At 36.9% G+C, this 24,732-nt stretch overlaps 1 protein-coding gene across 11 annotated transcripts in view; it reads right to left on the bottom strand.

Moving 5' to 3' along the window:
* FHOD3 (formin homology 2 domain containing 3) overlaps nucleotides 1–24,732 on the bottom strand; it is a 288,676-nt gene that overhangs the window by 232,203 nt on the left and 31,741 nt on the right. For all 11 annotated transcript variants that reach the window (XM_026719582.2, XM_087916030.1, XM_026719581.2 and 8 more), the window contains exons 2-3: nucleotides 20,717–20,823; nucleotides 10,211–10,275 (exon numbers count right to left, since the gene is read on the bottom strand). In XM_026719582.2, coding sequence (XP_026575367.1) covers nucleotides 10,211–10,275; nucleotides 20,717–20,823 — 172 coding nt within the window. The remainder of the gene's footprint in view (nucleotides 1–10,210; nucleotides 10,276–20,716; nucleotides 20,824–24,732) is intronic.

The following is a 24,732-nucleotide window of genomic DNA, read 5'->3' on the forward strand; positions in this document are numbered from 1 at the left end:
CTCCCTTGCCTGGCTTCTTCAATGTCTCACACTAAGGTATCTTTAAGTGTTACCTGACTACTTTTAGCTGGGAATAGTGTCATGTAAGTAGATTTTTGGACACAGCCTTAACAAAATGACAAATGACAAAGGGAAATGTGATATCCTGGAACCATGCTGTATAAAATAAGATGTTTTATTTGTTTTGTTAAAACTCAATAAAACTTTATTTAAAAAAAATGACAAAGTGATTTTGAAGAGGGATTAGATTAATTTGTAAATGAAGATTCTATCATTAAGGCTTAAAAGGATCTAAAAAAGTAAATCATGGCAACTGGACTAAAGTTTGGTCCAGCTGCCATTATTTAACCTTTTTAGATCATTAATCATTGTACATTTTATTATCTTTTTAACAGATAAACCAGACAATCTAAATTAAATAGGTGCATATCAATGAATTGAAAGCCAACAGTTGAATTCTGCAGAAACCCAAATAAGTGTTTGGTTTTGATATAATCTTCTTATCTTGAGCGTAAACAGACTAATAACTGAGGTCAAGTCTCAAATAAACTGTTCTGGTTTCTTTTCTTCTGCATACTTTTGTTCTCTGTTTTCCAAGTGAGTTACAATAATAAATACCAGAGATTTTAAAAAACGATCTTACAATTGCTGCTGTTCTCACATATACAAAGATGTGGATAATAAACCTATGAAAGTCAAGGTGTCCTGAACTATCAGGAACAGCAGCAATGGCCCCAAGAAAAGAACTACAGTTAATCCTCGATTTACGCCTGTTTGTTCAGTGACTGTATGAAGTTACCAGGGTGTTGAACAAGGGACTCGTAACTGAAGTTATTGCCACTGAAGTACCCTTGTGGTCACCTGGTCAAAATCTGGCCACCTGGAAGGCTGCCCACACTTAAAGACTGCAGGGGAGACTGCAACTCCCTCTTCACTATTCTCCTGCCCATCTCTGCCCTTTTGGCCTCTGACACACTGCTTTGCACAGCAGCAAACAAACCCCAAACCACACAGCTTGCTCAGCTTCCTTCAGTCTCAGTTCCTCATTAACCTTTAACCAATATGGCTGAAGCAGAAGCACCTTACTCTCTTTGCTGCCTTTTTGTTGCTTATCTGTCTTCTTTTGGACCCAGCTTCTGTTGTTGCTGTTTGGAGTACTGACTGTGGAAAGTTTTTTATTCAGTATTAAACAACTTCTATAAAAGATTTTTTTTGCTTCCTTCATTGTCCCATCCTTTAAAAAATTGAATCTGAGAGATTCTTTTCCTCTATTTTTAAGTCTGCTGGTCATTCAAAGAAAATCATTTTGCCATTCTCTTTCCAAATGCGCATCTAACATCAGCATAATTATTAAAAGGGGCAAGATTGGAAGGTAGTGTAGCTTCAGCACCTAATGATGGGCTAGGAGGGGAAAAGATCAACAAGTCTGCCCCCACTTTCTTCTTCTTTTCTTTATTGAAAACATGTTGGTTTGTGGGTGAGAGACTGGAGGTAAAGAAAGAAAAGGTCCTGGGAAATATGTCCTGAATCTGCTGCCTTCAGGGAGCTTCCTGGAGGCCTAGCAAGAAAAGGCCTGCGTTCTCCTAACTGCCAGCTAATCAGGACAAAGACCAAGCCATACGCATGGGTTCATCCTTCTAAAAATGTCACCAGAGGATAGATTATGAAGCTTTCTTTCTTGTGTTTCAAAGCATTAGGGCTTCTCATAGTCAAGCAGATGGGTTTTGTCTCTTTGGTTTTGAAATGTGGCACTAATCTAGCCAGGCTTTTCCTCACTACTGGCCAGTCAAGGACACCAATGTCTCAATCCCCATGTGTTACACTACCATCTTTTGGTTTTAAGGGACTAAAGAGAAGATTGGTTCCAAACTCCAATAAACCAGATTCTCCTTTCTTGGCACTTTCTGCTGCTTTTAGGACTTTTAGCTTCTCCTGCGACTGTTTGCTATACAATTATTTTCTTTTCTTGTGTGGCTCTGGAAAGCTTTCTGCTGGTTGTCTGCCTCTTTTAGAGCCAGGCTGGGCGCCAGGTCTCCCCCCCACCACCTCAATACCTGAGATTCTGTCCCTTAGTAAATCACAATTCTTGTTTAATGACAACTGGGAAGTGTCCAGATTACAGTCATTGAACAAAACTGTCACATTACACCTCACTTAATGACTGATTTGCTCAAGTAAAACAATAGTGATGATAAGTTGAGGACAACCTATACTGTCCTCACATGCTATTTCAGTGCATTTCATAGATAACTGTCTGGTCAATAAAAAAAACAACAGACTTTCTGGTTTGATTATCCAGGGCTCCTATGAGATACCCATCTAGAATTCCGACTTAACCATTTCAAACAATTTTCAGACTTAAACCATGAATTAGGCTCTTGTTAGAAAAAAACTATGTCGGACATTAAGATCACCTAGGGAACATATCCTGAAGACTCAAGTGATCCAAATGCGAAGGCAACTTTTTCACTACTGTCTAGGATGACAATCCCATATTGAACATTTTCAAGTCCCTATAACGTTATGCCAGTTAAACTATGTGGAACCCATATTTATGATCTTCACTAAACATGAGTTTTCATTACTAATAACCATGTATGAGATCAAATAATAATTCCTTTAGCTGTGGATACAATAGGAGGGAAATGCACTACTGATGTACTTGGAGAGGTAACAGACATGTGACTTAAGATTTTTAAATTATGGTTTAAAGTAGGGTTATTATATCTTTACAAGCTTTTAACTGAGCTATACATTTACATCTCTCTGTTTTTACCTCATCAAACTGAATCTAGAGCCTTAGAAACCACTATTTCACATTTCTTATTCTTATGAGGCAACATAAACACATTACTTGGCAAAAATAATCATGTTAATTGCATCATAAATGGTACCCTAAAGACCAATTACTGATAATTACTGATAATCTTATGAAGTGTTGTTTTCATTTTGTCTTTCTCATTGCTTGCTAAGAAACAAAACAAACAAAAAAGGACCAAAATCCAACTGTTGTCATGAAAATTCTGAACATTAAAAGATGTAAACAAGAGCTTTTATTCTGCCAGCTAAATTAGATATTGAAGACCAAAGTATTGCTTGTTATTAAGTATTACCTCATTTTTAACAGAAAAAGAACTGATATGATAAATATATGATAAATACATTAGTTCAGGGGTTCCCAATCTTTTCTTCATCATGGACCCTCTTTAAATACCTTTGGTGGCCATGGATGATTAAACCATAATATTTCTTTAAGACTTTGTAGACCCTGCGTGATGACACCCCCACCAAGGGATCCATGGACCACAGGTTGAGAACCACTGCATTAATTGGTATATAAATATTTAAATTCTCTACTGACTATGATATTAACTTTAATTTTTAACCAAAACTAACATGAATAATAGTTGGAAGGCACCTAGGAAATCTTCTAGTCCAGTCATTCTGAACAAATGATTGTCCAATGTCTTCAGTGGACAAACCTCCAGTGATGAAAACCCACAACTTCAGAAGGCAAGCTGTTCCTCTGGTCTCTCCTTAATTTAAAGTTGCTTCTGTCCTTGATTAATTTCTTCTTCTGACTTCTGGTAGTTTGATAAATAGGTTGACCCCCTCTTCAACATTGGAAGACTGCTATCATGTTACCCCCAGTCCTTTTTTTCACTAAACTAGACAAACTCAATTCCTGCAACCATTATTAATGGTTTAACCTCCATCCATCCCCTTATCATCTATGTTGTTCTTCTCTGCACCCTTTCCAAATTCTCAACATCTTTTTTTATATTGTGGTGACCAAACTTGGATGCAATACAAGCGAAAAATATCGTGCAAAAGTTCATTTATTTCAGTAATGCAACTTAAAAGGTGAAACTAATGAGATAGACTCATTACATGCAAAGCAAGATAGTTCAAGCCGTAATTTGTCAAAATTGTGATGATTATGGCTTACAGCTCATGAAAACCCCAAATCCACAATCTCAGAAAATTAGAATATTACATGCAATCAATAAAACAAGGATTGTACATAGAACAATATCAGACCCCTGAAAAGTATAAGCATGCATATGTAGTCAGTGCTTGGTTTGGGCCCCTTTTGCAGCAATTACTGCCTCAATGTGGCATGGCATGGAAACTATCAGCCTGTGGCAACTGCTGAGATGTCGTGGAAGACCAGGATGCTTCAATAGCGGCCTTCAGCTCTTCTGCATTGTTCGGTCTCATGTCTCTCATCTTTCTCTTGGCAATGCCCCATAGATTCTGTCTGTGTATGGTGGCTCTTGATGCACTGACTCCAGCCTCAGTCCATTCCTTGTGAAAGTCCCCAACACTTTTGAATGGCCTTTTCCTGACAATCCTCTCCAGGCTGTGGTCATCTCTGCTGCTTGTGCACCTTTTTCTTCCACACTTTTCCCTTCCATATAACATTCTATTAATGTGCTTTGATACAGCACTTTGGGAACATCCAACTTCATTTGCAATTACCTTTTGAGGCTTTCCCTCCTTATGGAGGGTGTCAATGATGGTTTTCTGTACAACTGTCAGGTTGGCAGTCTTTCCCATGATTGTGATTCCTACTGAACCAGACTGAGAGACCATTTAAAGGTCCAGGAACCCTTTGCATGTGTTATGGATTAATTAGCTGATTAGAGCCTAGAATATTGGACCTTTTCACAATATTCTAATTTCCTGATATTGTGAATTTGGGGTTTTCATGAGCTGTAAGCCATAATCATCTCAATTATGACAAATCATGGCTTGAACTATCTTGCTTTGCATGTAATGAGTCTATCTCATATATTAGGTTCACCTTTTAAGTTGCATTATTGAAATAAATGAACTTTTGATGATATTCTAATTTTTTGAGTGTCACCCGTATTCTATTCCTATACATTTGCTCTTTCTTGCCTAAGAAAAAAACCTTACTTTTCTCACCACTGAATTTCATTTTGCTAGATAGAACCCAGTGTTCAAGTCTGTTGAGATCCCTTTGATTCTTGAATCTATCTTCTGGGGTGTTGGCTACTCCTAACAGTTTGGTGTCATCTGCAGATTTCCTCATCTAAATCTTTCATGAAAACATTGAAGAGTACTGGGCCTAAGACAGAACTTTGGAGTACTCACTGTTTACTTCCCTCCATGTAGATGTAGTTCCACTAAGGACTACACACTGAATGCAGCTTGTCAGCCAGTTACAAATCCATCTGGTGATGATGCTGTCTATGCCACATTTTTCTAACTTACTATGAAGTAAGTTATCATATTCTTTGTCAAATGCTTTACTGAAATCTAAGTATTCTATGTCCACAACATTTTGCTGGTGTACTAATTTACTCATTTGTCAAAGAATGAAATAGAATTTCTTTGGCATGATCTCTTTTTGACAAATCCATGTTGGTTTCTGGTTATAACTTTGGTTGCTTCTAGCTGTTTTCCAGATTGTTGCTTGATTATCTTTTCCTGGATCTTCCCAAGTATTGATGTTAAGCTGATTGTTTTGTTGTTTCCTGAATCTATTTTTTTCCTCTTTTTTGAAGATGGGAACCATATCAGCTCTTTTCCTGTCCTCTGGTAACTCCTCTACAGGATCTTTGAAATATATGATTCAACGGTTCTGAGATCATGTTTGCTGGTTCCTTCAGAACACTGGGATGTAACCCATCTGATGCTGATGATTTGAACTTGTTTAGGGCAGACAGATGTTCTCTTACTATTTTCTTGCTTATTTTAATTTGTATTCCTAATCTGTTTTTTACAGTTCTGTTTTTGATAGTTTCGGTTTTTTTTCTTTTTGCATGAAGATAGGTACAAAGAAGGAAATAAGCAGCTCTGCTTTCTCCTTGCTGCCTGTTACCTCCTTGCCATCTTCTCCCATTAGTGGACTGACTTTTTCCCTGGCTTTTCCTTGTTTTTAACACGTTAAAAGAATCTTCTTCTTCTTCTTCTTCTTCTTCTTATTATTATTATTATTATTATTATTATTATTGACATCTTTTGCAAGTCTTAGTTCATTCTGATTTCATTTTTGCAAATTTGGACTGTATCCTGGTTATGGGTCCCTCTTTCTATTTTCCAATTTTTATACTTATCATTTTTGTCTTTTAGTTTATCAGAGTTCTTTATGAAACCATGGTGGTTTCTTCTTATATTTCTTATTTTTCTTTTTCAATTGTATTGTAATGGTCTGGGATTTTATAATCACACTTTTCAAAGTTTTCAAACTTTCTTGAGTTATTTTCCCCTTAAAGATTTTTCATCCAGAGAATCCTTTCCAAACTCTATGTTTGTTGAAATCCACTTTTTTAAAGTCTAAGAAGGTAATTTGATTTTGTTGTATTGCTAGTGTCTGCATTATACTGAATTCCAATATGACACGGTTGCTCTCCTCCAAAGTTCCTGCACCTTCTCTATCACCTTATCTCTGTTAACAAGAATTAATTCCAGTATAGCTGACCTTCTAGTTCCCTCCTCTACCTTTTGGTTGACAAAGTTATCAACTTGTTAAGAAACCTATTCAATTTTGCGCTTGATGCAAAGTTTGTTTCCCAGTTGTTGTCAGGGTAGTTAAAGTCCCCCATTACTACTGTGGTGTATTTCCTACATATATTAGTTAACTGATTAGCAAAAAGTTCATCTATTTCTTCTGCTTGATTGGGTGGCCTGTAATATACATCTATAGCAATGTCTTTCTTTCCCCCACTTTTTTATTAACCTATATGCGTTCAGGGAAGTTTTCATCCTTAGTTTTAAGCATTTCTGTAGAGGTGTGGTGATTTTTTAAAACATATAATGCAACTCCACCTCCTTTTTTGTTAGATCAGTTTATTTTGAATAGTTTATATCCTTCCAGCAGTACATTACAGTCATGAACTATATCCCATCAAGTTTCTCCAATAAGCTTTCTATAAAATTATTTTTATTAGAATTCTCCTAAAGCTATTTTCAATATGTATTTGTATCTGACTTACCATATTTTTCTTTTTAGAATAGTCCCCATATCATTATGTTTTTAAGAGAAGCATCCACACAAAGCCACCCTCAACTTTTGCTATTTTCCCACAACCTAATTTGACAGGGATGACTTTCACACTACAGCTTGTAAACTGACTCATTGTTTTTCATGTAAAAGGTATCAAAGATTTTTCAATCCCACCTGAAAGAGAAATAAACGAAGATAAGGAATTGTAGAGGGAAGGAGTAATCTTTTTTGAGTGCTGAGGATCTCATTTATACAAAATATCCTGAAGTGATAGATGGATGGATGGATGGATGACAGACTAATAAATAAGCAAGCATTAGGAAAAGAAAAAGGGAAATAAATTATGATGCAGCAATTTCTCACAATAGTTCTATAAAAACCTGCTTACATGCCATATTTTTGTAAATAAATATTTAGAAATATTTTGAAATAATTTTTTGCTCAAAATATCAGGTAATCGTATGCCATTTGTATTCTATTAAGTTGTTTGATTATGATACATATTTTTCTATAATTGGTTCTGGTAAAAACTTGACATAATATCTACTGTATTTTTACTATATTTTGAATATCTCTTCATCAAGTTACAATTTATCATTAAAACTTAAAATAACCCATTTAACTTACAATTCCTAACAGTTTATAAAGATATATATAAATATATCTACTGATATATTTTTCTCCTGCTCCAATCTGTTAACTCTCCTACTGCTCTTCGAAAAATACAGAGATAGGTATCCTCAAACAAATAGACACATAGCTGTCCCAATTTTCTTTGAACGATTCAGTGATAGAACGGCCACAACTCCAGGAAGCAGGCATTTACTCTCTCAGTGCAAGAGCTCTCATAATAAAAAAGTGTCATTTTGAATCTGGATCTTCCTATGTTTTTGTTCTACTGTCAGGAACTACAGATATAAAGCTTTTTTCTACACATCAGTTCTTCAAATATTGGAAAATTGCTAACCACATATTTTCTTAGCCTTTTCTTCTTTAGGCTAAAAATGTTCCTTTTCTTTAACCATTCCCAGTTTAACTTCACCATCTTCATTGATCTTCAGTGTCCTTCCTGTAATATGGCAATCAAAGCTGAACATGATATTCCTGCTGCAGTCTGATGTGGTGCACAACTATTGTTTCCTGTGTTTCCTATACATTTACTGATGTACTTAAGTATCCTACATCTAACATAAATGCATATAGTCTTCATAGTTATATACCTATCTTTTAAAATCATATACCACACTATATGAATATACTTTGGATATTCTTGATCTACTAATCTGGCAAAAAAGAAAAGCAACTTTGTAAAATAATATTCTTTAATTATAGAAAATAAATTGAGAAAACATAGTTTGCTCCAGGCAGCAGATTTTCTAAAAAGAAAATATCAACTTTGCATTCTTTTAAAAATCTCATGCCTTATTCACAGCAATTCAGATCATTAGTTTATCTAGCTCAGTCTTATCCACATGTTATTATCTCCCTCAATAGGCTATGATTATCTAAAGTAGCAATCCCCAACCTTTGTGGTTTGGAGGCCTGGCCGGGGGGGAGGAACCAGGTTGGAGGGGGAGAGGGGAACTGGGCTGGGGGGAGAGGGGAACCAGTCTAAGTGAGCAGCAGGCTGGCGCACATGCGCATGCACACACAGCTGGACTGCAAGCTGAGTTGCACATGTGCACTGGCCCGCTGCTCACGCAATCTGAATGCAAGCGGGCTACGGCCCAATGGGTAGAGGCCTGGGGTTTGGGAAGTTCTGCTTTACAGTATGCTTTTCCTCCTACCTTATTAGAAGATACTACAAATGTACTATTCCTTCCTTCCTTCCTCCCTTCTTCCTTCACCTTATCCCTTTCCCCCCATCAAAACAATAACAGACTTATAGCTTATTCTTCTCATTCAACAAAAATTGCCTTAGTCACTTCTATTTACACAAAATAATGAAGAACATTAATGCTTATATATTTCTGATTAAGAGAAAAAGTTAGTATTTGGGAGGATCTCTTCAGGATGCTATATTCTTCGAATGAGTCTTTCTCTCCTAAGACTGGATTTTAAATAAACTTCATTCTGCACATAATGTCCCAAGATTACTAGAATATCCAAATAACTAGATCATTATTTTCATCATCTTCCTAATAATTTGGATTGATGGATCCTTGCCTTGCCTTGACTTCCCTTTTAATATCTATTGGACGCACAATTAAACTTCTATCTGGCTAGGCTTTATTCAAATAACTCCTGTATAGATAACTCCTTTTAGGAAGTGCACATGCCTATGACCTAGTATCAAGACTCACACTATGTGAGAACTCTTCTATAGTATAAATATAAAGCTTCCATAGGTATACATCTACTTTAATAACCTACAAATTTTAAGCAAACTCTTGGCTGAAACTGTAATCTAATGCACATGGACCTGAAAAAGCTGAGTACATTTTATGATATGGGAAGAGTAAAGAAACATATTCAGCATTAAACATTAGCGTTACCAGTTGTGTGACAGAAATTCAGTTGCAAGAGATATCAGAAAAAAAGTGCATTTTGGCACTTTGTTAGTTAATTTGTTCATTAATTTGCTTCAAGCAAAATTGAGTAATCCAGCCATTCATCCTCCAAAATTGATCAGTAGAAGTGTTTCACTCCTCTTCTATACTTATAATGCAGTACTTCACTCAGAGGCATAGTTTGGCTTGAGGTGCTGTTTGAGTTTACCAAATTCTGCCAATGGTTATTAATAGATTATTCTAAAACTTAAGTTTACACTTACATTAAGCATCCTGTGATCTATATGGGGCAATTAAAAATGAGCTGAAAGATCTGGCCTAGGGAGATCAACACCCTATCCTATATCAAGGTGTACATTATTATTGTTTTGCTGCGCAACTAGTTCTTGAGGACTACCTATAAACTAAATTCACAGTTCCACAACTGTGGAATGAGACAGAAACCCCATAAATAACTAGGGGTTGAATAAAATTCTGAAATTGTTTATCCTAAATGATTTGTTATTTTCCTTGTGTTACTCATTAAACAGATAAATTTTATTTTACTAGGCAGTATGTTTTGCAGCATGCTATAGTAAGGTATTTTCAGTAGTTTCAAAATGACAAATGTAAGGTAACATTATTCTAATCATATAGATTCTTACTTTAAGAATATTTCCAGTTTAAGAATATTTCTACTATACTTCATACATTTTTCTGTTTAAAACTTACTATGCAGACTTACCAATGCAGGCATGGACTCGGACTGAAAGTTGGGTTCTCAGAATTATGCTGTGTTTTTTGCCCCTACTGAAAAGAAATAAATAAATGTGATAAGCACAGTAGAGAGTAATTACGGAAAAAATAATTTGTCTAATCTTATATCTAATGAATTTAAAGAATCAGATACTATTTCTTCAATTAAAAAACATACATGTATATATGTATTATGACATCTGCAAGTGTATTTTGAATTTAAACTTTTAATTCTACTAAAAGTTTTAAGCATTTTTTAATCACAGATTTGGTCTCGATTTTTTTGTACTGTGAATTAACCCTGAAGAAAATAAGTGTTATTGTATTACTATTTTCCCAAATCCCATATTAAACCAAAATTGGAAATATTCAGGTATACATACATAGTCAAATATATCTGAACTCATACTTACATATCTGGATTTCAAATAATGGGTACAAAGAAAATAAATTTCTGAACAACAAACTCAACTGTCTAAACTTCTGTCTATGGTTTTGTTTGTGTTTTCATATTTATATTTGCACATCACTTGTTCAGGCCATCACCCAGGACTTTAAAATTAAGGTTAGGATTATAGTCTTCCCTTCTTCTCTCAATTATGGATGCTTCACAATTTCTTCAGAAAACGTAGGCTTCATAACTTCTCAAAAAATGGCTTAGCCAGTTCAAGGTTTCTTACAAAGTTATAGCTGATCCTTACTGTCAGGATGATCAAACAAAATTTGAAGTTTAATAGTTAGGTAGCAGTTCAGAGGTCTTTTGTCTGCAGTTTTCACCTACTACAAACATCCTGTTTTTTTGCCAATGCCTTTTGGTCTCTGAATGTCTTTTATGCCCTTTATCACTTTCATCTGACCTATATCCTCCTCAAGGGAAAAAAAACATAGTTCAATTGCCTTTTGAAAAAGCATCTTTGAGACAACCATGATCTGGATGACTGAGAATCTCCACCGACACCTCCTCCTACAGATTCATCTGTAGAATAGGAAAAGTTTGATATATTTTGGATTCTAAATGTAGGAGGGTCAAATTGCAATACTTGTGTCATTGAGAAGCATATCATATCTGAGGAACAGCAAATAAAATTTATGCATCCTGTCTTCTTTACTAATTGCATTTGTTGTAGCCTCCAAACCTACGCTTAGATTTGTTATCTGCCTAAGTTATTTACAGAATCTTTGGACTTTAACAGAAAAAGCCAAGATCTGGGACTTCAATTTTGTGTGGGAGTTGGCTTTTTGATCAAACCTTGTCCCTCCTCTCCAGCCTGCATCCTAAGAATGGATTTCTGAGGAGGGAGGGAAGGTAACTGGGCATCCCTTCTCTGCCCTTGTGATTCTATAGTCCATAGCGTTAAAAGATTTTACCTAATTTTTAACCAAAATAATATTTTATACAACTTTTTGCAATTTTGTTGTTCTAATACAACAGACTTACCCAGTCTTCCATATGATTCTCTTGCTTTCCCTTTCCTATACTAAAATATCTAGGTACAAAATTAAGTATCATATGTTCTTCTTAAACTAAAGATAATTATTTAATTTGAATTAATATATCAATATCAATGACAATAATAAGAACAGTATCAATAATATAATTTTCATTTTAGATATTTAAATATAATTATACACTAATTTTATTTACAGTACAATGAAGATAACATAAAAGCAAAGTGATATAGCCACAATTAAATTTTTAGGAACCAAGAACTGAGTAATAAACAATCATCAAGAATCGTGGTAGCACAGTGGTTAGAATGCAGTACTGCGGGCTATTTCTGCTGATTGCCGGCTACCAGAAGTTTAGCATTCAAATCTCACTGTTCAAGGTTAACTCAGCCTTCCATCCTTCCGAGGTCAATAAAAGGAAGATCCAGATTGTTGGGGGAAATACGCTGACTCTATAAACCGCTTAGAGAGGGAACATAGTATGATTTGTTTTATCAAAGCTTACTAGCGAACAAACCAAAATATATCCTTAATAAGGCCAGACTGATTTGTATAATTCTGAGTTATGATGTATTCAATTTATATTTTAACAAAGTTAACCTAAAATAAATAAACAAATTTACCAAATCATCACCTATGTTAATCTGTATTTTTCTTTATATTCAAACACATGGAACTGATAATATACTTTTGTTGTGACTCCGAGACTTGAACCTGATCAGTCAGCAGATGTGGGCTCGAGTGAGGAAGAAGATCTGGCATTGAGATTCAAGCCTGCATTGCTGAGCGACCTTGAGAGGAGTGTGGGGGATGAGGAGTTGAATCTGAGAGATGAACCTGATTTATTAGAAGTTTCAGAGACCTCTTCCTCTTCTGGAACTCCCTCCCTGATTGCACCTCAGGTGTTAACTGTTAACCAGGAAAGTGTATCAGAAGATTCCAGCTGTGATGAAACTGCCGGATGCTGGCTGGATGCCAGAACTAGGAGAAGATTGAGATGTCAATCTCAATTAGGAAAGAGACGTCCAGCAAAGGATTAATTAATGAGACTAACACGCCCTTTCTTAGAGGATATAAAAGAGCGCATGACTTTGAAATATTTGCTGGAAACAAAGTGAATCTTGCCTTGGAAAGACTTGCGTTGGATTTACTGCGTTGTGAGCTTTACAGAATTGCCGGACAGATTCTAGGAGGATTGCCAAAGGACTGTGATAACAGAGCAATTAATCTTCTGACTCCAGTTTTGTTTACGTAAAGTATTTGAACTATATTACTCGAAGTTTCATCTGTGGATACAGGTGGAACAGAACATACTTTAATTTATCTTATTAAATTTCCCTGATGATAAATGCAATCTATGAAATATTTTCAGATATTTCTCTAATTAGGATTGAATTCAAAATCAGTGGTACTCTATGTCAGTTGGATAACTACAATCAGAGGTAAAAATGTTCATATCTGATTCCCATATGCTTTCAACCCATTTGAAAAGTTTGCCTTCTGCTCTAATAGAATGCTTGAGATTCTCTATATCTTCTTGTTAGGTGGTGAATTTTAACTAATTTCAGACTTAGACTTTTTGCTGGTACGGGTACTCCTTGATTTATGACAGCTGGGAACAGAATTTCTGTCAGTGAAATATAAAACAAATAACCACAAACTTCCTGGGGAAGCCCTAATCAAGCCAGCCACTAGATTGGCTCCATATCACTCAGGGTCCCCTGGTCTGTTGACAGAAGCATGCCTTTAAGGACTTGCCTTTAAGAACTTGTAAAAAAAAGTCAAAGAGGGAGGTAATCTTATCTCTACAGAGGTAATGAATGTAGCCCCTACAGAGAAGGCCTTCTTACTCCCAATAAATGGACTTCTTTAGGAGGGGATCTGCAACATTCCTTGCTGCCACTGCTCTGGTGGGTCAGACAATATGACTGGGAAAAGACTGTCCTTCAAATAACTTGGCTCTAAGACATGTAGGACTTTGAAAGAAACAATGAGCACTGTTAGGAATGATAATCACCTAACAGTTGGGTTGGCAATATACTGTATAAACCAGGATAGTTATTTAATATTGCTGTATCTTTAAGAGAGTGCTGTAATTATGATTGGCTGAGGTTCCTCTGACAGCCATAAGAGGGAGCCAGAAACCTGGTTTGTTCTCTTCTTGCATTTCCTTTCTGCAAATCTTAGCCAAATCTTCCCTTTTGCCTTCTGCCTGATCTTCATTCTGCTTGGATTGCTGTGAGTCTTGCAACTATTAGCAAACTCAGTTTACTGAACTTTGTTTATGATACTGGACTTCATTTTTGGATTATCTCTGGACTGATGGTATTGAATGCTACCTGCTTTAACCGTGTATGATTTGGATTGTTGGTTGGACTTTGTTTACCTGTTTACTGGAAGTAAAACCTACATTTTACTATTCAGTGTATCTGTATGCTAGTTGTGTGTTATTCCTCACCACTCTCACTACGTTTCCCTGAGTGCACTCATTCTCCTAACAGTGAATACCTCAACACTGGTTATGGGCCCAGAACATACCAGACTCAGATAACTGAGAGTTAGTGTGAATACACAGTACCGTATACAGACAGCTGTTTACTGTTTAATTGTGGGTTACTGTCCTGGTAAGGATGGCACAAGACCCGTCAACAAGTCTATCACTGATAACCCGGTTGGATGGAACAAACTATGTTTCCTGGTTATGAAGTGCAGTCTACTTCTGCGTAGGGAAGGGTTATGGGCTGCAGTTCAGGATCCACTGGATGTAAATGCTTGGGATCCAAATAATGAGGATTATGCCAAACAGTTAGCTGACTTTAAATAGAACAACGAACGAGCTCTTTGTATAATTGGACTAACACTGAGTGACCAGCAGCTAGTCCATATTCTTGGAGAAGAATTTGCTGCTAGGTGTTGGGAGATTTTGAAGAGGATTTATGTTCGTGACAGTGTAGGTACACACATACATCTTACACCTAAACTGTTTAGAGCACGTCTTCTTAAAGGTGGAGATATGTTAGCTCATTTGAACATTATGAAAAGAACTTTTCAAGAGCTACATGAAAAGGAACTGATTTTTTCAGAGCTGCATCAGGTTTACATCATTCTTTCCTCATTGGATAAAAATTATGATGATTACGTATTTTCACTGGAAGTCCTGACCAGAAATGAACTGACATTGACTCACATAACTGGACGATTGTTAGAAGAGGCAAGAAGAAGGCAGGATAGAGACCAACTGAGAGAAACAACCACAAGGGGAGGATTTATTTTCAACTGCCTATACTGTTAGGAAATGTTTTTCTTGTGGCGCTAGGGGACATATAGCTAGATTCTGTAGATGTTAATTTAGCTATGTCTAGCAATTCAACTGTAAACCATGATTTGTGGGTAATTGATAGTGGAGCATCGCAGTGCATTACTAGAAATAGAGTGGTTTGTAAAGATGTCCATGAGTAAGCAACATGTATCATTGGCAAATGGATGGAAGATGAAAGCATCTGGTTCATTTGTAAATGAGCATTTACCTATGTTATATGTACCTAAACTGAAAGTTAATTTATTATCAGTAAGGGCTTTAGTTAATATTGGTTATGTAGTAACCTTTAGGGGAGATAACTGTATAATAGAGAAAGAGGGTAAAAGTGTTACTGCTACTTTAGAGAATGATTTATATGTTATCCATGATGACCAGTTGCAGATGGCTAACTCGGTTTGTAACAATGTTAAGCCACATAACGAATGTATACATTTACTGCATAGACGACTGGGGCACATTAATTTCAAAATGCTGAAATAAACTGTTGAATTGTCAGAGGGAGTAAAATTAAAACCCTGTAGCAAGTACTTAAACTGTAATGTCTATAATCAGGAGAAAAGCAAGGTTACACCAGCAAACAGACTAAATGGGTTTTAACACCAAAGAACCTTTAGAAGTTGTGTTTGCTGAAATAATTGGTCCTAAAAAAACCAGTTTGGGAGGTGCCTGCTATGTTTTGAGTATAATGGGCCATTACTCACAGTACTGTTTCTGCTATCTAATGAAAAACAAAACAGAAACGTTCCAACATTTCTTTAATTGGCTAAGAGTTGCAGAAAGGAAAATGAAACGTAGGGTAATTACTTTAGTTACAGATAACGGGACTGAGTTTATTAATAATAGATTACAAACAATGGTGAAATTGGCTGGTATCGAGCATAAGCGTTCTGCACCTTACTGGCTACAACATAATTCATTTATAGAACAAAGAGGGCAAATGTTACAAGCCATGGCTCACACTATGTTATCCGATTCAGGTTTGCCTGAAACACTGTGGGGTGAAGCTATAATGTGTGCCAACCATGTGTTAAACAATGTGGTGAACACAACAACTGGTGAATTTCCATTTACTCACTGGCATGGCAGAAAACCAAATTTAAGTTATCTACATACATTTGGAGCTCCAGCATAGGTGCATATTCGCTCACAAGTAAGACTTAAAGGGCAACATAGAGCTAGGAAATTATTTTTCGTAGGTTATGAGGCCAATCATAGATCGTTTAGATTTGGGATCCAGGCACAGCTAATATTTACTGTAGCGCTAGTGCTAAATTTCTTGAGCACATTGGGTGGCATAAACTAGAACAAGAATCCAACAATGATGTTGTTATCTACACCCAAGTAGTCCCTAATGATGATATAGTTAAACCATTAATAGCTATTAAAGAGGACGAACAGGCACAGGAGGAGGTAGAAGAACAGGAGCAGGTGGAACAGGATTGACCACCAGTAAGCCCTGAGTTACCTAGATGTTCAATCCGTGTAACACGACCACCAGATAGACATCAGGCTAGTATAGTATGCCAAGTAAATATAGTTCCTGCTAACTATAATGAACTGAAACTGTATCTTGTTAAGGTTCAGGCTGCTTGGCAGGAAGCAATGGATAAGGAACTGAAATCCTTACAAAGGTTGGAGGTATATGAAAATGTCAGGTTACCACCAGGTGAGCATGCCATAGGGTATAAGTGGATTTATAAAATTAAGACAGGTGTGGATGGGACTGTTACCCATAAAACCAGGTTAGTAGCACAGGATTCAATCAGACAGCAAATGACAATGATGAGGTGTTTGCACCTAATCTGAAAGCTACCACATTACGAGCAGCATTAGCGTGGGCAGCTAAAAATAAATACACAATAAACCATTTAGATGTAGAGACGGCATATCTGCATGCACTGTTGCAACATACTATATATTTAAAGAAACCTTTGGAGATAAAAACTGATTGCTGGAGATTAAAAGAGAGTCTTTATGGCTTGAAGCAATCAGGCTATGAATAGAACCAATGCATAGTGAAGGAATTAACGAAGACAGCTTTTGTAGCTGGCATGGCTACAAAATCCATGTTTATTCAAAAATGAAAGTGATGGTGTAATTTGAGAAAGAAGCTACTGGGATTATTTCACGGTTAGAGAAGAAATTTAAAATAAAAAATTTAGGTGAGATTAAACAATATCTTGGTTTGAAAATAGATAAAACTAAGGGAGGTTACAAAATCTCACAGGCAGATAAAATTAACCAGTTACTGAAGAACTTTAAAATGGAACTTTGTAAGCTGGCTAAGATGCCAGTGAGCCAGGATTTTAGCCACAGTGATGTGCAAAGTCCTGTTTTTGATAAAGACATTTATCAATCATTGATTGGTAGCTTATCCTATCTTAGTAATTGGTCTAGGCCAGACATAGCATATAGTGTCAACCAATTAGACAGGTTTAATGCTGAGCCTACTGAAAGGCACTGGCAAGCTGCTAAGCGTGTGTTGAGATATCTTAAACAAACGATACATTATGCATTATATTTGGAGCCTAAGGATGAACTAAGTTTAACTGCATATGCCGATGCAAGTTTCGCTACAGACGTACCTACATCTAAATCAACGTCAGGTACTGTAGTGTTATTAGGAAAGATGTTAATTGGATGGCAATCTATTTGACAAAAACATCTAAGCTTATCAACAATGGAGGCTGAATTCTCATGTTTGTCTCTATTATGTACAGACTTAGCATGTTATAAACAACTAATGATAGACATGGCAATTCATGTAAAGGATCCTATTGTTGTATATAAAAAAAACCAATCAGCAATTCAGATGGCTTCCAATCTCACTGTAAAGACAAGATCAAAACACACCGATCTATGATATCTAAATGTAAGACAATGTGTTCAAAGTAAAATGATTAAACTGGAGTACTGCATGTTAGAGAATAACATTGCAGATCATTTTACGAAAGCTCAAGGCACTGTAAAATGTAAGGTTTGCTGTGAAGAATATAGACTTAAACTGTAAGGTTTTATATATTGCCCTACCCAAAGAGGAGAATGTTAGGAATGATAAGTCACCTAACAGTTGAGTTGGCAATATATAAACCAGGATAGTTATTTAATACTGTTGTATCTTCAAGAGAGTGCTGTAATTGTGATTGGCTGAGGTTCCTCCAACGGCCATAAGATGGAGCCAGAAACCTGGTTTGTTCTCTTCTTGCATTTCCCTTTTGCCTTCTGCCTGATCGTCATTCTGCTTGGATTGCTGTGAGTCTTGCAACTGTTAGCAAACTCCATTTACTGAACTTTGTTTATGATACTGGACTTCATTTTTGGATTATCCCTGGACTGATTGTATTGAATACTACCTGCTTTAACCATGTATGGTTTGGACTGTTGGTTGGACTTTGTTTACCTGTTTACTGGAAGTCAAACCTACATTTTACTATTCAGTGTATCTGTATGCTGGTTGTGTGTTATTCCTCACCACTCTCACTACGTTTCCCTAAGTGCACTCATTCTCCTAACGGGCAATACCTCAACAAGCACCTTGCACTCAGAAGCAAATTAGCAGCTAATTCAACTCCTGTGAGAGAAGGATATGTGCAAATCTAGGTTTGCACATAAATATGCAGGTCGCTATATGTTGAACCAACTGATGCTTCTGGATACTTTCCAAAGGCAGCCCTTTGTTGAACATGTTGCAATAGTTAAGGCAGGAGGTGAATAGATATGGGTAACAACCAAAACCCACCTGGCTAGGACTACCACCTGCGTTTCAAGTAGAAGTTAAATACACATCAGGTCTGGCTGGATAGAGCAATTCTATCTGGATAGAGCAATTCTATCTAAGACCAAGATGGCCAAGATGGATAGAGCAATTCTATCTAAGACCAAGGTGGCCAAGATGGATAGAGCAATTCTATCCATTGGACCAAGTTCTTGGACCAATGAACCTCAAACCCAGAGCCTTTCCATCAGACCAGGGTTCAGTTTTAGGCCATTGTTCCCTATTCAGCCCTTAACAGCTTCTGGACATTCCAAGAGGGAAGTCACAGCATCACTTAACTCATGATGGGCTCAGACATATTGTATACCTATGTGCCATCAGCATATTGATAATATCGCAGCCCAGGATGGTAGATAATCTCACCCAACAACTTCTTGTAGTTATTGTTAAACAGAGATGGACATAGTACTGAGCTCAATGGAACCTTGCAAAGCAGGGAATGAAACCTGAACCTCTTGTTTCCTATCAAGACCAACTGAGAACAACCACCAAGGAAATAACTGAACCCAAAACAGCCCACAGCCACACACACCCAACTCTCAAAGCTGCTCCAGAATGATAACATGGTGGATGAAATCAAATGCCACTGAGAGGTCAAGTAGAGAGAGGATGGATGCATTGTCCCACCTCATCCCCACTAGAGTTCATAAAAAAATGTAATCAATGCCATTTCAGTCCCATATCTAGACATGCATCCTGACTGGATAATCCATTTTATCCAATAACCTTTGGAGATGCAACACAACCATCTTCTCAACAATCTTCACCAGAAAGGGAAGTTGGAGATAGGACAAAAATTATCCAATAGAGTAGACCAGGACTGTTAAACTCGATTTCATTGAGGGCCGCATCAGGATTGTGTTTGATCTCAGGGGGCCTGTGATGGGCATGGTCAGGTGGGTGTGGCCAGCTCAATGTCACTCATGTTGGGGGCGCTTGTAGTGGCCGAAGCGCTCTGCCAGTAAAAATGGACTCCCAGCTCCATTTTTGGCTGCGACAGCCTTCTGCAACCCTCTGCCTGCGGCTCTCCCGAGTTCCATTTTCACTGGCAGAAGCACCATGGGGCAGTCCTTCACTGTTTCCAAGGGGGGCCCATGGGCCTGATCTAAGCACCCCCAGGTGGGATTGGCCCAGGGGCTTTTAGTTTGACACCTCTGGAGTAGACTATAGATACAGTCTCTTAAAAAGGCTAGGTCACCACCCCACTTCTCACAGAGAAGAATTAATCACCATCAGAACCAACTCGCATTTAACTTCCCAGGAAGCTTTTACACGTCAGGAAGAGCCTGGATCGAAAATAACTATTACACAGGTGCTCATATTCCACAGGTCCATTTCCTCAAGAGCCACAAGGTCAAACTGTTCCCAGATAACTGGGCAAGAACTTGAGTTGAGCAGATTGGTTTTGCAACAGAATAATCTCTAATACATCATATTAAAAATATCTGTCACTGTAAAAACTCCTGTTTCAGCTTAATGTTTTCAAAAAATATTAGCCTTCCAATACTCAAAACAGATTTATACAGGTAACCCTTTACCATAACAGATTCTGTCCATTATAGTTGTAAGTTGTGAGAATCATAAAGTGGGTCATCCTGTGACTGACCGACCCAATTTTATGACCGTTTTTTGCAGTGGTCATTAAGCAAATCACCATGGTAGCTTTGTGGGTGTGGTTGTAAAACGAAGTCATTAAATAAACCCATTGTTTGCTATGGGGCACTTTGCTGAAAACTGGAATAATATGCACATCATTCTATATCAAAACAGTTTGATCATCTGATTTTCTGCAAAATATATGAACTACATCACATCGAAATATCATCAATTTTGTGCAAGTCACTGTAAGATTATAATAAAACTGTTCTTAAAGCTTGTATTAAATCAAGTGATGTTATAAAAACATTCTACCAACTCTAATTATAGATGGATAAACATAATTATTTCCTTACCCAAATTCCCCCTGGAAACCTTCCAACTCATCCTTTTGCTCAGCTAGAGTAGTTTCTAAATCCAAGTAGGTACCATTGTGAGACAACTGCAGTGCACAATCATCAAGCTGAAAAAGAATTTAACAATTTAGAGATCATTGTTGCAGTGACACTTCTATCCAGCAAACCAACTTACATTAACACCGCAGCTAGGAAAAATGAAACTGTTACATTTTTTACTTGGCATTCTACGCTATCTAACCCCACCCCCAGCAAATAATTTAAAAAACATTAAATTAGAAAGATTAGGGTAATTATAATTCCTATTATAGGACTAATTGTTTAATTGCGATTTAAGATACTTTTAAATATTTTTAAAGCAACACTTATTCATACAAATAAAATATTCTAACGTGTTTTAACATAATGATCTCAAACGTTTATGAAGCTTTCTTAAATGAAAAATACAAAGAAATAGAGGAAAAGAATAGGGATCTTTCAAGAAAATTGGAAATACCAAGTTTTAGATGGACATGACAAAGCACAAAAATGATAGGGACCTAACAGAAGCAGAAGAGATTAAGAAGAGATAGCAAGAATACATAGAAGAACTATACAAGAAAGATATTAATGTCCCTGATAACCACAATGGTGTGATCACTGATCTCAAGCCAAACATCCTGGAGTATAAAGTCAAGTGGGCCTTAAGAAATATTACCAACAGCAAAGTTAGAGGTGATGATATTCTAGCTGAGCTACTGAGAAACCTATCTATATATGAGTCAAAAAGCAATAGCTGGAACTGAACATGGAACAACTGATTAGTTCAAAATAGGCAAAGGAGCACAAGGCTATGCATTGTTACCCTGCTTATTTAACTTGCATGCAGAGTACATGTTGGACTGACTCACAAGCCAGGAGTAAGATTGCCAAGAGAAATATAAAAAACTTCAGATACGCAGACAATACTAGTCTAATGGCAAAAAGTGTAGAGGAGCTAAAGAGACTCTTGATAAGGGTAAAAGCGGAGAATACAAGATGGTTTGAAACTCAACATTTAAAAAATTAAGATTATAGCACCCAGTCCCTTTATTTCAAACAGAAAGGGGGAAAATGGAAGCAGAGACAGTTTTTATTTTATCTAGAGTGGGGATGGGGCTCTAAGATAACTGCAGATGCTGACTGCAGCTATGAAAGAGGCTTGCTCCTTGGGAGGAAAGCTACGGGAAACCAAAACAGCAAAAGGGACCTTGACAACAAAGGTCTGTATAATCAAAGCTATGGTTTTCCTAGTAGTAATGTATGGCTGTGAGTTGGACCCTAAGGAAGGCTGAACATTTGATGCTTTTCAATTGTGGTGCTGGAGAAGACTGTTAAGAATCCTTTGAGAATCCGATCTTACTACTGCCAGACCAAAACAGTCAATCCTAAAAGAAATCAACCCTGACTGTTCTTTGGAAGGACAAATACTGAAGCTGAAGCTGAAATACTTTGGCCATCTAATGATAAGAGAGGACTCATTGGAAAAGACTCTGATGTTGGGAAAGACTGAAGGCAAAAGGAGAAAGGATAGATGAGATGGTTAGATAGTGTCAAGGACGCAATGAACATGAATTCCAGAAGACAGGGGAACCTGGTGCGCTGTGATCCATGGGATGACGAAGAATCAGACACAACTTAGAGATTGAATATTTCCATTACTAAGCAAGACAGTTGTTAATTACATTTTTCCCCATTTTACAATCCTTGCTGCCACAATTGTTAAATGAATCACTACAGTTGTTGTTCTGACCTACGCTTCCTCAAAAAGCACTAAGCAGACTCTTTGTCCCAGCAAAACCTCTTTTATTAAATGAAGGTGAATTTCTTGCACTCACATTGAACCAAAGGTCTGGCAAACAGTCTTTCAAGGGTGTAATTCGGAGCGCAGACCTTTTCTAGTTTGGAGAGCTGCCAAGTAAATATTTTCAAACACAGTGCTGACAAGGAAGGACTCTGCACAGAGTCTCTGAGATGCACAGACAGATCTTCACATTGTTGCAACAAACAAATTGTTGCCTTTGCTCCTCTTTTAATCCCCATGGGAGGGGCCATTCACCATTCATCTGTGGCCTTACTCCCACATCAACCCTTAGTTCATAATTGTTCTTTTCTTTTGGAAGCTCTGCACATGCGCAGGCTGGGAACTGACTCCAGCAGATCCCCCACCTCACTACTGTTTGACTCTGAAGGCAGCTGATAACTGCCAGACTGCCCTGGCCCATTTCTGCCTCTGATGCAGAGCCCTCCTCCAAGCCTTCCTCAGCCTCCAGGACTGGCTCATATTCCTCCCCAACCTCCTCACTGTCTGACTATGCTACCAGCTTTGCTAGCCATCAGAGGGCCACAACAGTTGTTAAGTTAGTAACAGTTAAGTGAACTTGGCTTCACCATTGGCTTTAATTGTCAGAAGTTCATAAAAGTGATCATATGATCTTAGGACACTGTAACCCTAATAAATATGAGCTAGTTGCCAAGCCTCCCAATTTTGAATACAACCATGTGGATGATGCAACAGTTGTGTAAAAATTGGTCCTAAGTCACTTTTTCAGTGTCATTTTAACTAAACGAATGGGTTTTAAGTCCAGGATTATCTGTGTTAATATGAGGCCAGCTGGCTGCATGCAGCCTCCAAACTGTTGTAGGTAGCCTCCATTAACAAATTACAAAGAGAAAACTCTTAAATACAGTACTTGTATTTAGTGAAATAGTGCCTCTGAATCAGTTTTGATTCCTGGTGATTTCACAGCCACTGCATGTGCAGTTTCTGTACAGCACTGTACAGAAGTGACTCACCAGTGCTTTCTTCTGAAAAGTTTTTGACTTTGAAGTCTAGCATGTGGCCTTGGAATTCAACTGACTCTCCTAACCAAATACTAACAAGGCCAATCCTACTTAGTTTTCAAACCCACATAACATCCACTACTGACACCATTGCATTTAATTACCTGTACTCATTTGGGTCCAAATGCCACCCCTTTAATGATATCTAGTATACAATTAAAAGATGAAACATGGCCCCTGTCCTGAAAAAAAGTACATACCTCACTGTTTTAGCTATTAGTTGGGTCTTCCCATAATATGAAGTCATAATTCAGACAAAGAAAGGCTCTTATTTATTTAAGAATCTCATGCGGAATTTGTCAATTTATAAATAGTTTGGGCCTTATTAAGCTATAAGATAATTTTACATAACTGAAAAAGAAGTCAATCTCCTAATTTTAAGGAATGGATCTTGGAAGACTTAGTTTGTTTTTCTACTTTTGTAAGATCTCTATGGTCTAAAAATAAGATGATGACATAAGTCGAGATTTAATTATCAGTTTAACAACTAAATTAATTGCATATAGATATTTGTACTCATTGTATGGATCTTTTCCCCCTTCTTGTTGTGTTTAGTTTATTTAACTAATACAAGGCACTTAGGTATTTTATTACTACTTAAGTAAACATTTTTTCCATTCGAACACTTTAACAAGACTTTTTTCTGAAGTGTTTTAAAAGCGGTAATTCAATGAAGGAGAAACTCAGTTCACCAAAATGTATTGATTTATTGCCACAGTTCAGATATTTTATAGATTTTATAGCTATAAATGGCAAAACAAATAATTAATAATTGAAATATTACATTAACTAATTAAATTTAATATTGATACCAATGGCTACATTGAAAATGCTCAAAAGTCAGTGAAAGCCAGATTTTTACTAGCTTCTGCAAGGCCATTGATGTCCAACTGTATTGTTACCAGGGCCCCAAATCCCTTTTGGGGAAAATGCAAAATACCTCTACACTAGAAAGGTTTCTTAACTTTAGAACATTCTCCCAAACATTTTTTTAAATTTGATATTTGAATCTCTTTTGTAATTTTAATTGGCCAAAGCAATTTAAACATCAGTGTTGCTCCTGGTCTGTGTATAGTTTCTATCTTTTTGTTTACCTTTGTTGGCTTAAATTGCTATTTAACTGTATTAAATATAATCAGATTCCATGCTGGTAG

This window comes from Pseudonaja textilis, chromosome Z (assembly GCF_049901715.1).
Source record: "Pseudonaja textilis isolate UNSWEBS1 chromosome Z, rPseTex1.2, whole genome shotgun sequence".
Lineage (NCBI taxonomy): Eukaryota > Metazoa > Chordata > Lepidosauria > Squamata > Elapidae > Pseudonaja > Pseudonaja textilis.